We start from the raw sequence: 15,044 nt of genomic DNA on the forward strand, positions 1-15,044 counted from the left end.
TAAAATCTTCAAAAATTATCCAGCCTATAAAAAAACCTCATCTAAGATACCAGCCTTATAATAATGTACGCTAAACGCGGGTTTCATCCATATAAAACTTATCAGTAGCGATGGGATCATTGCAGTTGCCAATTGAAAATTACCAAAACGAAAACACTGTGCTGAATCTAAATATGGCCATCTATATCTGTTGGTTGAAAAAGTTTAGTGATATTAAAATATGTTATTTTAACACCTTAAACCTGTGTTGTTTATATTGAAGGTATATTAATTGGCATAGAATTAAAAATCATGGCAATTTTACGAAACCTTGGAAGAGGATTAACTAATTATTTATTAGTATACCACTTTTAGCTTTTAAAGGGACATTAGCTGTCAAATTCATGTTCACCGATTAGACTCAAATTCTCATATTTGATTTATAACACACTAAAACGTATATCAAAATTATAAAAAGTCTAAAATAAACAATTTACACTGCATGGGCTCGATAATATGTGTCAGCATTTCGTGTGTATTTTAGTCTAGACACCATCTAACTATCGAGGTGACATCCGAAGACTGCCGACGGTGATATAACCCGATATAAATATAGATATAGATAGATAGCGAACTCGTGCAATTGGATTTTTCTAGGTCTGTTTGATTTATAATATAGGTTAACAATATACGTTAATCATCGTTTTTACCTGTATAAGAATGCGTTTTTGTGGATCGAATCATTCAATCAAATGGTTTACCCTTGTTTCACTTCAATGTTGACATTCTCCTTTTAATAACTAAACACGCCTAGTTCATGCGTAACCCATCTCTAGCTAAGAGGTTAAATTGAAGGTCACATGAATACGGATTCAATGAGGTCGAATTATTCAGAAGTGAATAATTCAGCAGCGATGTTTCTTAGCTTATTTTGACAACATTGAACCAAACTGACTACTAAAAGCGAATTATTATTTCACCATTTCTCTTTCATTAATGATCGACCCAAAAAATTTTAATTTGTTTTATATCTCGTAGCTAACCTTCCCGATGACGATTAGCTTAAATAGTGCTCCGAAACTGATTTCTTATTAGGAAACATCTTTATATTTTTTTTCGAGATTTTAAACATAAACCAATCATTTTTCCCTGTTAGTAGACGATCCTTTTTGGTTTGGAAGACCAGATCTGTGTTGAATGATTGCTGTCTTATTGGAGTATACCTCATATCTTTTATTTTTCTTAGGGAAAATGACACACATTTATCGAATGGGATTATACTAGGACTTACTTAAGGTAGGTCAAAAAGTTGAAACCACAGTTAAATATGGTAAAATGGTAATTATTTTTTATTTTTGCATTCTATTGGAAGAAACCGTTTTTAATTTTGCACTATCTGAGTATATTCTTCAATTAATTGATTGCTTGTTGTTTGCTTTACGTTTAGAGGCAAATATTTCATGTGATTGCCTGAAACTTATATAAAGAGAAGACATTGTGTTGATCTACATGTACATATACAAGTAAAATTCAAATGATCAAAAGTACTCAGTTCCGTTGTATCCGGGTGATTTTTAAACTAATCGGAATGTAAAATGATTAAGATGTATTTGTTTGATGAGTCCACACACACCTTTCAAGTGATAAAAAAAAAACAAAAACCTAAATGAGTAGATGCATTAAAATAATTGTTAATAAAAGCATTTTTTTGATAATAATGATAAAACAAGTATTTAAGACATTATAAGTGATAACAATGAACGGACCATCGTACATATTTGAACCCTCGTCTTACAATAATTATCGTCATTGACGGGCTGACCCAATATCTTATCAGTTGTTTGTAATTGTGTTATGGGTTTCATTAATTTTGGGATCTTTCTTTGTTGTATCTTCTCTATCAATTGTAAGTTGCCTTAAACACGTTTTGATTTACATCATGAAACTTATAAGTTACATATCATATTATTGTGGTATGAATATGAATTATGTTTTGTACTAGACCAGGACACTAATCTGATTTTTGCACATGTTCATAAGGTAACAGTCCGCAGGAAGACAAAACCTTCAAGAGCACATTCTCATCTTCCCCTTTCTAAGCCACAACATGACTTCTGTCCCATCGTATGGCGGTTACATATCTCAATTGATATGTTGCGCTCGTACATGTGGACACTGTATAGACTTCATTTGCTCTAACAGAGTAATGAGGAAGAATTACAGAAATCGACACTACTTTTAGCTTTACGGTCATCATCACGAACTCTCTAGCAACATGTTTTCACGAATTTAGATCTTTAAATGCCAGAAAAGTCGTCTTATTTGTAATTTTACCGATAGTTTCCTATTCCGATTGTGACATTTTGACTGAGTGTGGATTCGCATGGCGGTTGGTACATGTAAAACAGGAGACGCTAACCCTGTGGAAACACCCAGTCTCTCGCTCCTGTTAGAGTTCATGTTTCATCAGATATTGTTTTTTTTCTTCGGCATGTATCTTTCTAATCGATTTATGAGATTTGAACATCGGTAGAATACTGTTTCTAGATAGACAACAATCAGCTCAAAATCTTACCCTTTGAAAGTGTGTCTCTGTGTGTTTTTGTTATTCATTTTTCCTGTATAATACATTAAAATACAAGTAATGTTCATGTGAAGTTTAGCAGTTGTTTGCAATTTGTTTTAAATAATTTTGTCAGATGGAGGACTTAAAGTAAAAAATCAAATACGTTTTTCAGTTTCTTAATAAAACTTCATTATTAAATTCAATTCTGTAATTTTTGTTGTTATTATCGACAACCATTTTATGTCTTTGCAATCCAGCTATAATTAAAAACAAATTATGATGGTGATGGAAAGCAAAATGTTTGTCAGCAGTACAAAATAAAGAATTGTTATTTTGATTGTAAAACACCGCATTTAGCATGTGACATGTTGTAAATCACAAACATGTCTATTCATTTAAACCGTTGTATTACCACGAAATAAAGCAATTAATCAAAAATAAACTTAACTAAAGATCAAGTATACATGCTATGATTTCAAGAGATAGCAACTGTATCGGCACACTGAATTACTCAATGTAGTACAGTTGTGTACCATAAACCTTTTTCTAAACTGATTGTCTTCAGAATAAGTTAAATCGGGCTCAAAAAAGAGTAGTGACGCAGTCTTTTCCAGTGTAAACAAGACTCTAAATAAATCGTCTTGTTATAGTATTTTCTGAATACATTTATTAAAACTTTTGACTTGTCAACACTTAACAAGTCCCTTCATCATGTTTAATTGAAAAGCAGTGCTATTTCATGTCTTCACAGAAGTGCTGATAACTGTGTTGGAGGTAACGAAACGTCTTCTGCATCATCGGCATCAACCCAGTTGTTTTAAAATATGATTAATTGATCAATTGAAGGAAAAATATGGTTCAATAATTCTCATATATTTTGTTTTCTATTTAGGGTTCCTAGACGATGCTTATGCATAGATTAAATAATAAACAAATAATTATAGAATAACTAATCGAAGAATTCAAACAGAGAAAAATATTCAACGAGTGACCAAACAACATATTAATTCACGAATGCGCGTACCGCATGAGTTAATTATCAGTGTTGTCTTTTTCTACGCATTCACAATTTGTTTTGATCTGACGTTATCGACGTTTATTTCACATGTGAAATTATCGGTTCTTATTTCACTGGGAAATCAATGTAATTCATTGCAACCAATGTAATAATAAAGGATAATGAAAAATAATTTATATATAATCACATTTTATCATTGGCCATGTCATTTTTGGTACATGAAGATTTCATTGCAATGAAATTAACTTAAATGATGCAAATCCCTTAGTGAGATGAATTTTTAGTTTTGGCTGCTCTAGTTCTCCTCAATTCTTTATGTATAAAGTATCCCCAAATTTTGTTTCCCTTATTTGTTCCCATTGAGATTTAATTGATTTATGATCCCAACTTATTCGCACGTGAAATGTTTTTCTTGTTGTGTTTTTGACGCGTAGATTGTTCAAATATTAGAGATGGGCATATTATCACTATCTATCACGAAATTGAACAAAGTTTGAAGATTTCAGGCGGCTGTTTCAAATTTCTATGTAGTTTGTGATCACATCTTTTCATGCTTTTTGCAACCTAGAACTTTTTTGTATTTCAGATTATTTGTACACAAATCAAAGAGTTGTATATCATATCTGTTTTGTTGTCGTCGTTATGACAATTTGTATGCTTTTCACAGAAGTACACATGGTTGAAATTGGTTAAAGAAATAAAAATCGAACAAAATATTTATCAAATATGATAAAAGAGGGACGAAAGATACCAGAGGGACAGTCAAACTCATAGATCGAAAACAAACTGACAACGCCATGGCCAAAAATAAAAAGACAAACAGACAAATAATAGTACAGATGACACAACATAGATAAATGATATTCATATATCAAAATTGATTCCAAAAGAAACATCTTGAATATAAAACAGTCCAAAACAGCCAAGTCCTTTATCATATGTCATAACGCGAATAAAAGTTTCTGTGAGTTTTAACCCTGAATGATAATCTTTTAATAGAAATAAGATTCAATCTTAAACAGGTTCCAAATATAAAATTAAGAACATGAGTTATGATTGCCAACCCTCCATCATTTACCAAATCAAGTAGAAGTTAGCATCTATAGGTCACCGTACTTAAGTTCAAAGAAATCTTATTATCTTACCTCCTATACATTTCTAGGAATATCATTAGTTAAAAGCGACCGCGTTGAGACCCTGTATATTTGATATGGGGTTAGTAGGCGTGGTTTGTTTTAATATACGGTTAGCAGTGATGTTACGTCCCTTTATAAAAACAACACGGCGTGGATGAAAAATCTGAAACGTTTCACCCGGACAACAGATGAAGAAATTGATGATGAACGATTGAAATAAATACAGAAAACACATTAAAAGCTAACACATTGTTATTGATGGCATTTGTTTTTGTGTAGAACAATGGAATTAGGTTATTTATATTAAAGACTTGATCCCTTTGATAGGCCACTAGTCTAAATGCCACATGTTAAGATAGTCGGTAAAAATAAATTCGTTACACAGTGTACTAGTGACCTAATACGGTATATATGGTATATGGTATCATCGACAACTGCGGTCAATACTGAATTCTCCATATAACAAACATAAAACCCATTAAGATATGACATACGACAACTATTGGCGTCGTTTCTGAAATTGGACAGCCACACGCATATGTGGTGAGGCAAAGTTCAAAACCATCCCCTTTTAATCTAGTTCAGTGGACTACAAGCATAAGCAAACAAAAGCATAGCAAAACACGAAAAAGGACCAAAAGACAAACCAGTCGTCCAAAGGACATCATATAGAAAACGAAAGAATGAGCAACACGAAACCCACCAAAACAAGGAGTTATCTTAGGTTCACAAAGAAAAATAAGCATATCCTGCTCCATAATGTGGCACTTGTCTTGTAGTACATATTAAGTACAAATTTAGTGATAAATCTCAATCGGTCATTTAAGCTTTATTAGCGAAATTTAAAACATCTTACAGTCTTAAACGTTTTCATTATTTCTTTTATTTAGGCTGTAAAGATGGATGGACACAATTTGGAAATAAGTGTTACTTCTTTAGTCGACAAGCTGAATCATGGATTGACGCAATTGTAAGTAGTACTGTTCTGACCAGATTTCCCAATTATTTTTGTATTTAGTAATCCAAAACTTTTTGAATAAAGTATATCCTTAAAGTGGGTTGAAATTAAACACATTATTTCATATAAAAAGCAGCCAACTAGAATTTGGATAATTCAGAATTAATTAGAATTTTTATCGTCTGTAATATTTGTAACGATCTCCGATTTTTTACTCTTCATTCAATGTATGAAAGTGATTTGTACGTCTACAAGAAGTTTGTTACATTTTCAATAATTAAAATAATCACCAAAAATAACGTGTACTTTCACTTTGTACGTGAGGGAGTTGATATTTACAGAAGAGACTAGAAGAGTCCTATCCAATGTGAAATGAAATAAATGAAAAAAGTTTAAAATCCAGTTGACAATACATGATACTCAACACCTAACGGGCACCCTACTCCATGAAAACATGATTCATGTTCATTTCTAACGATATTCCAGGATCTCGCAGGTGAAAAGAACCAAACTTGAATATATGAAGAATATAAGGAGGGGATCCCTATTGTTGTTTAGATTTAAGAATCCAAACAGACCAAACTACAAATTGAATGACATTATAGTATCTACCACAGGAATAAAGATATTTCATTTTATTATAAGACAATATTACTGTCTGAAATTTTAACAGAAAAAAATCAAACCTAACAGTAAAGAGAAAAAAAAAGCTAGTACATGACTCTAAGCTGTACACATGCTTAGGGGAGGCATAGAGTACACGAGCTTTCTCCCTATAGGTTCTTCAGTTTTAATAAGAATTTCACTCTGTAGGAGACCAAGAATACGCCAAAAGTTATATGTAATAGAAAAACTAAGGATATGGGGTATCCATCCGTGACACAAAATCAGTACATGCACAGAAAAAACACACAAAAAGCAAAGGAACAGAAAGCAGAAGTGTAAGACGGCCCCTAGCACCTTGTGCATTCCTTAAATCAATTATATCGATTTTTTTCAGTCCTTTTGTCGTGTGTTTGATTCAAAACTAGCTGAGCCATTGACTTCAGAGGAATCACATTATTTAATAAGTCACAGCCAGCATATTGGTATGTATTTTCTAAGATTACACTCAACAAATAATGTATCCCATCTTCGATGAATGCCTGCATGATATAATTATTATTGAATGAACAAATAAGATTATAGTATATATATATAAAGAATAAGGCGTCTGCGCAATGCTAGATGTTGTTGCCATAGAAGTTTAAAGAAAAACACAGGTTTCAGCCGGGGTTGGGGAGGAAGTAAGGAATCAGATCCACTGTTATATTGATAGGTTGATTTTCTAGGCACTTTATTTTATATACTAATACATTATATGTTAAACTTTGTCATCTGGTATTATTTTCTTACAATGCCTTTGTTATTTTAATTTCTGATAGAAAGATATTGAAAGTACTTGTTCATGATAACAGTCTTTTTACTGACGCAAAATTCAACCATATAGATGATAGAAAATAGTATGCTGTCTAATCCCGGTATCTTAAGTCCATTGTTTAATTTCTTTAATTTTCAATTTGCAATTAGCCACGATTCCAATATAAAAAAATCCCATCATGCCAACCAGTTTATTCTAACGAAGGGTTTTTTTTATTGAAAGAGGCTCATTTATGTGCTTGTCTATTGATTCACTTTCTATTGTTTTTATTTTCATAAATATATAATTCTGTGCATGTGAACTTTTTTGTTACATAAAAATTGGAGGATCCAGGTAAAATTAGTTAAAAGTAGTTTTAGAAAATATCAAAATACATCTTTGCAGGAGGAAATTTTTGGATTGGCATATCAGACGTAATCGTTGAAGACAGATGGATATACTCAACCGGACAAACACCGATTACAGTTAATAATTTTCAACCGGGACAACCTAATGGACATACTTCCCAAAACTGTGTGGCATTGTGGGCTTCTTTCCATGGATACTGGGCAGATGAGAACTGTCTTACCAGATATCCGTTTATTTGTGAGACAGATATTGAGTATGGTTCTTTAAAAAAGAAAACTAATTGTCAAAAAGAATTCAAACAAAGCGTGGAGGTTTTTTATTTCCACACAGCAAAATAAATTAAGACTCCATTCTACGTTTGATATGGTTCGTTCGTTGTTGAGGACCCTGCGTCGGCTGTCAAGATGGGGAACGGGAGGGAAGGCCCTATTCATTGGCAGTTTTCTATGTTTTCTGTGTGTTGTGTGCGATTTTGTCCCATGTGCATTTGCTCCATATCCTTTCATTTTCTACTAACTGATAAACATGGATGACCTGTAGAAAAGGTGAATATCCAAAATTGTCAACCCGTTTAAAAAAGTATTCCCTAAGAAATGTCAAAACGCTGATGTCAAAGACTTGTAACTTTGTTCATAGGAGGCAGACTTTATATTGGCGCTCCAGAGGAAGATTAAAATAAATTCGCATTATCCTTTATATTCTCAATCCGCTATACAGATAATGTCCTCTCACTAGACGATTCAACGTTTGTTGACTATGATGAACTTGAAATACAGGATACAATAGATACAGTTAAGTCTGCCTCATATCTTGACTTCCATCTAGAAATTGACAATAACGGTCGGTTAAGAACTAAACTTTACGACAAAAGAGATTATTTCAGTGCCTGCATATGGAGTCAAAAATGTAAACAACACGTTATTAATTTCATGCGTCCGAGAGTAAATATCACCCAGTTAAAACGATATTCCAGAGCTTGCATTTACTACCATGCTTTCATTAACAGAGGATAACTACTAACAAGGAAGCTATTAAACCAAAGGTTTCAAGTGGTGAGGTTGAAGTCACTCCTTCGAAAATTTTACGAACACCATAACGAGTTGGTTGACCGTTGTAAAAAAAATGTTTTACAGATGACGAAGAATATGTTTAAATTGTCGCAACCACAATCCCGTCCTCTCTTCAACAAATATGAGATCCCCAAATAAGATACCTAATCAATTAATAAAACTTGTCAACATATTTTATAGGAGTAAAACGACGGGTGTCACATATGGAGCAGGATCTGATTACCCTTCCGCAGCGTAGCACTTGAGATCAACCTCGTTTTTTGATGGGATTTGTGTTGCTCAGTCTTTTGTTTTCTGTGTTGTGTTATGTACATTGTTGTCTTTTCGTCGTTTGGTATCTTCCGCCACTCTTCTTTTAATTCAAGATATGATTGGCCCTTTTCCTGATTACTATCTTCTGATTGATTTTAATTCTGAATAAGCAATCTAAAATTATTGATGAAATTTAATTGTCTCTACATCCTTGATTGGCAATTTCCACAAAATCATCCATACATATTGTAGCGTGTTTTTTATATTTAAAAAACGTAATTTTTGAGAAACAAAAATGGGTTGTTTTTTTGTTTCTTCATCATATATCAGAAGTATTGAAGTAAAGCGTTATATATATATATATATATGTTCCGGACCATATGAATATTTGGACCATACGCGTATGGTCCGGGTAATTAATACGATGAACGTTGAACAGTAATTGATTAAGGCATATGATAACTCTTCAAGGTGTCATCAATTTAGAGTTTCTAAAAATGAAATTTTAAATTAGAAAATAATTTGGTAATTATTGTAACGTGATGAATGAAATAAGATAAAATTTAGTCACAAGTAAAAAATTTTGCATGATCATTATTAATTTTTCTTTACGAAACACAATATGTCGAATCCGAAAATAACTAAATGGACTGTTTTAAAAGCAAGAAATCAACTGTTTTACTCATTACCAATTGGAGCATTCAAGCCTCCTTTTTCTCTATTTTGGTGTTTCAATTTGTTTTTTGTAAATTAAAATTTCTTAAACATTTCAAATTATTTTTAGTTATTTTAAACTTTGTTCATGCTCCTCTTTATACGATTTACAATTACAGTAATTTATACGTGCAGACCTCTATTCTTATCAACGTTTTCGGTCCTTATACATCCTTTGCTTTCAAATATTCGGCTTTGAGCGTTCCTGATGAAGGTAAATCCAGAAAAGCGCTCGGTCGCAAGAAATTTATAACGTGTTGTTTTCATATTTTATATAGAAACCACAGTTATTGTTAGATCGTATGAATACGAGTACGAACACATCAGTTAAATGAAAATAAGTGGAAATTAGAAGAAATCAAAGAAAATCTAATCTAAACGCGAAGGGAAAAAGAAAAAAATTGTCCATGCCCCAAACACCTGTGATTTCAAGTACCGAAGAAACTGTCGACAGGATAAAGGTGCTTAAAATTGACTAGATAGCGAAGGCAAGACAACAAATATACCAAGATTCAGACAATATGTAACAAAGATAAAGGATTTCAGTTAATAAATTTTGCCGATTTTAGTTCAGAGAACGAGCTATGTCTGTTTTGGAAGTTTGAATTTATTCGAAAAATATCTATATGGTCTAAATACTCATATGGTCCGGCCCGTTAATAACCAAACGAGTATATACTCATATGGTCATGACCATACACGTACGGTTCATATACTCATATGGTCCGGAACATATATATATAATGCGACACATAAGTTCTGCATTTCCAAACCAAATTTTAATCACGTTACTAATTTTTTCAAATCTATGATATCAAGCACACAACTTTAATGTACTTTCATTGACAATACTGCTGCAGTCTACGACTAATCAAGTTATCAAATTGAATGAGCATACCTAAATGAAGATTTTTTTTCTTTTTATAGGTCTACAGAGTCACAGATTGTTGGTTGAACACTGCTGTAATATGAAAAAGCAGATATATAAATCAAACTATGTCTGTACTTTCGCAGTATTCATTGTTTTTTTTTATCTCTCAATTTAATATCTTACTTTTACTAAAGATAAATTCACTATTTTAAGAGGCCCAAAACACTTCCGTTATCGACACAAATTCTGCAGACTGGTGGCAATAATTAAAGACATTGCTGATCACAGCATATTCAAAACCGTTATAACTACATCCGAAGATGACAAAAAAGTATGTTGTTTCAAAGAAGAATTGGTTAATAAGGTTTTGGATGCAAGCAATACATTCATCAGGAACGCTCAAAGCGGAAGTTTTGAAAGCCAAGGATGAAGAAAATCGAAACAGTTGAAGAGCTATATAACTAAAAAGGACCTAAACATAGCCAAATTCATCTAAGGCCAACTTTATCTGAGGGAGTTGAAACCTTAGTTTCTTTATAATTTCAAAATTTATAAACGAACAATTTTAGAAAGGTTTGTTATAAATCATGTCAGTACCGAAGTAGACGACTAAGCTGATGATACCCTCGTGGACTGATAGTCCACCAGCAGAGGTATCGACCCAGTGATGTTAAAAATGAAAACAACACGTCAAATGTATATTACGGCTAGTCGTACACTTATATATTACAAGTTATTAGTTTGAAACATTTACCAAATTCGTATACTCAAAGGGAAATAAATCTAATTCCATTATTTAACAATTGGTCAAAATAGAGGATTACAGCACCCTTATTTCTGAGAGAAGGATGAGAATGTCATGAGGCAAGTATATACGTAGGACTTTTATTGAGGAACACATTGCTTCATACGCCTTAATCAGAAAGTGATTACATTTGAAACTTGCACAAACAGTTTTTAGAATAATTTCCGTTCAGTGTCATGATAACTTTAGAAGACTCGCTAAGCCGTAGAGCTTGATGTATTGCATCAACACTTGTATATTGTTGACTGTGTGTTGACCTCAAAATAATTCCTACAGATTTCTTTCAAATGTCCCTCCAACTCCTGTTTAAAGTATAAGTTAACGTACACGAACTAAATGTTTTTATTACAAGAATCATTGTGGAGAAATGGAAAAATTGAAAGACCGACCTTTTTTTGTATAAAAATGGTAACCAGGTATAATTCAAAATATTCTTTAGAAAACATGAAAATGTCTGTAACAAATAGTCCCTTACGCCCTCATACATATCTCTTCCGTTTTTGTATTTCGAACTGTTTTAGTCAGCGATCTTCATATTAATTAATTTTAGTGGAAACCTGATGAAATTAAGTGCACAAATGACTGACATACTTGATATTTTACATACTTTTTGGTTGATCGTTAAGGAATATAGGTATAACATATAACGTTACTAGGGATATGTTCTAACTGTCTTCTCCGTCATCTTTTGAACGGCTGTGACATTGCCAATGAGACTCATCAGCGATTTCATACTAACCATGAGCAACATGACGTCCAGTCAAAACATGTTATGTTTTACATAATTATCAACTCTGCTTTGTTCTAATGGATACGCTTAGATGTGCCTTTTTACGTATTCAAAAGGTTACATTCCTCAGGAAGACATGTCAACTATATAAACAATTTGTTGTGACTCCGATACTTATAGTTATCAAAGGTACCAGGATTATAATTTAATGCGCCAGACGCGCGTTTCGTCTACATAAGACTCATCAGTGACGCTCAGATCAAAAAAGTTATACAGCCAAACAAGTACAAAGTTGAAGAGCATTGAGGACCCAAAATTTCAATTTAAACATAGCGGAGAAGCAGCAAATACATGTACCAATTTTCAATTCCTTGGTTTTCTCAAGCCATGGGTCGAATCACAATCTCTAGAACTCGAGGTAAACACGAGACAAGCGATGCAGTTTGTGCAGGATACAAAAAATACAGTTACACGTTATATATATATTAAAATATTGGTGTAATCACTGACTCATTAAAATATTAAAAATAATGTATAATAGACCATTTAGGTAGACATGGAAATTTTGACATGTTATGACGTCTAATGTGGCATTTGTCACTAAATTAAGAGAAGAACTATGAATGAATGAAACTAAAAGGAGTTGTCGTACATAAAGTTGCTTATTTATATATGTTGGTTGTGGATTTTGTATGCTTTACGCCATAACAATAACTGCTGTAACATAAGTATCATCAAATTTGTCGATTGATTTGTTTTCTTCTTCTCTAGGTTGAATGAATGGATGGACACAATTTGAAAACAAATGCTATGCTATTTGTTCAGTCGGCAGGTGGAATCATGGATTGAAGCATCGGTTAGTGGATTGCAGGATTGTTTGCTGCTTATATAATTTCAATTATTTATCTTTTTATTCAATTATTGTTCATCTTCATTTCAAATCTCGTGTTTTTAGCCTAACTTGGCGATAACGAATGGTACAATTATTTACTTAATAACCAATACAAAACTGATATTATGGGGGTGAAAAGGTAACTTCTGCTGACTGCTATTCGCCATTTATTCAATTATTTAAAAAAAAAATCCAATATAATCATTGAACAAACTGTCTTAAGATCATGGCAATTCTTACACATATAACAACAATGAAGTTACCATTGTTCAGAATGTCTAAAACGACCCAGAATTCTTTAAGCAATTGATTTTAAACAAAGCGTTATGCTCGTAACTACTGAATCAAGGCATTTATTTTCCTATGGAATAAGACTTTTACAATATGACCCTATTTATCTGTTTATAAACCTAATCCCTTATCTAACGGACTATATGATTTATCAACTATAAATGCACTACAAATACCCTGACATTGAATCTTTTAAAGATAGATATATGGATTCGAGGGTCACAAAAATAAACCCCGAAAAAATCACTTAACTATCTTATGATATAAAATTTTACAGGAGTATATTATAAGTTTTAAGCATTCCTTATGATATAACTTAAAGTATTTCATTTTTTTCATACAGGTAGTTCTTAAGCTTAATTTTTTTTCAAATGTTTTTCTATCTGTAAGACTCGAATTGTCCACCGGTCAGTTTGACATGTTCTCTTTAAAAGACAGTTTGTGGTGGATTTCGTTCTAAAGTTGCTGAGCCTATAAATACCAACACATCTCATTTCCTGATAAGTCACAGTCAGATCATAGGTAATTTTTAATAGAATTATAAGCATAAAAAGAAACGAAAACAACACCGGAAAAACGACAAAACACAACAAAAAACAAATGATATTACATGCAGAATGATTTTATGATTATCCTTATAACGAAGGAAACACATATTTTTTAATTTTCGTTATCCTAACAACTACTGCATGGACTAAAGTTCTCACACCTTAAAACAAGATAAACCTAACCTTCGATTTGTAAAATCTTTAAATTTCAATGCTAAAAAAGAGACTGAAGACACGAAAAGGTCAATTAAAATTAAAAGTTGAAGAAAGTCGACCGCTCCATGGCAAAAACTAAAACCAACGAAAAATACAAACAACAGTATACAAAACACCACTCAAAAACTTAACACTAAGCAACACGAATCCCATCAAATACCTGATATGATATCAGGTGCACCGGAAGGGTTAATATATCCTGCTCTCCTTGTGGTACCCATCGTGTTGCTCAAGTACATATTCGCTGATTAATCTCCTCCTCTCTATAAAAAGGCATAAAACTAAACAATAATGTCCACCATCACAACAGCTTTCATGGATCATGCTTAACGACTTCAAAACGGAGACATTTTTGTCAGCAGAAAATTGCTACCAGAACAAACTAAAGGCTGTGGGCTTGTGTACAACAAGGCGAATCAACATTATGTATACAATTAACTAAGAAGATTGTTTAAACATGTTCAAATCTAAATGTACGTAAAATGAATACGCAGTATAAAATTATTACTTATATCACAGATGTATTGAAAAAAGTGGGAATGGGTGGACGGAAATTAAACATTACATTCTGCAAGTGTGCATGACTGATATAGAATTTAAAAAAAAACGATGATAAATGAGGATTTACTTAATGTTTGCAACGATATAAATTTCAACAAATATGAAGGAAAACCAATTTGAAAAATTTATAAAAATCTTTGAATAAACAAGGAAGAGTACACTATTACAACAAAGATATAAAAAAAGATGAAAAAAAAAGCAATAAACAGCTAAATCCCTCCTTTTTTGCTTTAAGAAAATAAAGCCATTTTCCGCTACTTTTGACAGATTCAAGTATTGTGCATTTCATTTAAATGTTTTTTACTTCGAAGCGGTCACTTCTGGATAGGCATATCGGATAAAGTTCAAGAGAGAAAGTGAATATACTCAAAAGGACAGATTCCGATAAAAGTCAACATTTTTTTAACCAGGGAAACCAAATTCTATGACATCCGCAACTTGTGTCGCTTTGTTAGCTGGCTACTTTGGATACTGGGGCACATGGGATATGTCTTGCAAGTTACTAGTTCATTTGTGAAGCAGATAATAAGTTAGATTAAAGTGACAAATACAATAAAGCAAAATACAATGCAAAACTTCAGTTAAAACAAAGAAAAGAACCAGTATACTTATTTAAGATAAAATTCATGATCTAGTTTTGAAAAAAAATGTTTCAGGGAAAATCTTCAT

At 32.4% G+C, this 15,044-nt stretch overlaps 1 protein-coding gene across 1 annotated transcript; it reads left to right on the plus strand.

The window, feature by feature from the left end:
* The first annotated feature begins 2,362 nt into the window (after positions 1-2,362).
* Positions 2,363-10,416, plus strand: LOC127708410 (perlucin-like protein). The gene is made up of 6 exons (XM_052213283.1): positions 2,363-2,427; positions 3,297-3,319; positions 5,590-5,669; positions 6,658-6,745; positions 7,462-7,678; positions 10,389-10,416. The coding sequence occupies exons 1-6, from the start codon at positions 2,363-2,365 to the stop codon at positions 10,414-10,416; spliced, it is 501 nt and encodes a 166-aa protein (XP_052069243.1).
* The last annotated feature ends 4,628 nt before the right edge of the window (positions 10,417-15,044 follow it).

This window comes from Mytilus californianus, unplaced genomic scaffold (assembly GCF_021869535.1).
Source record: "Mytilus californianus isolate M0D057914Y unplaced genomic scaffold, xbMytCali1.0.p SCAF_7, whole genome shotgun sequence".
Classification (NCBI taxonomy): domain Eukaryota; kingdom Metazoa; phylum Mollusca; class Bivalvia; order Mytilida; family Mytilidae; genus Mytilus; species Mytilus californianus.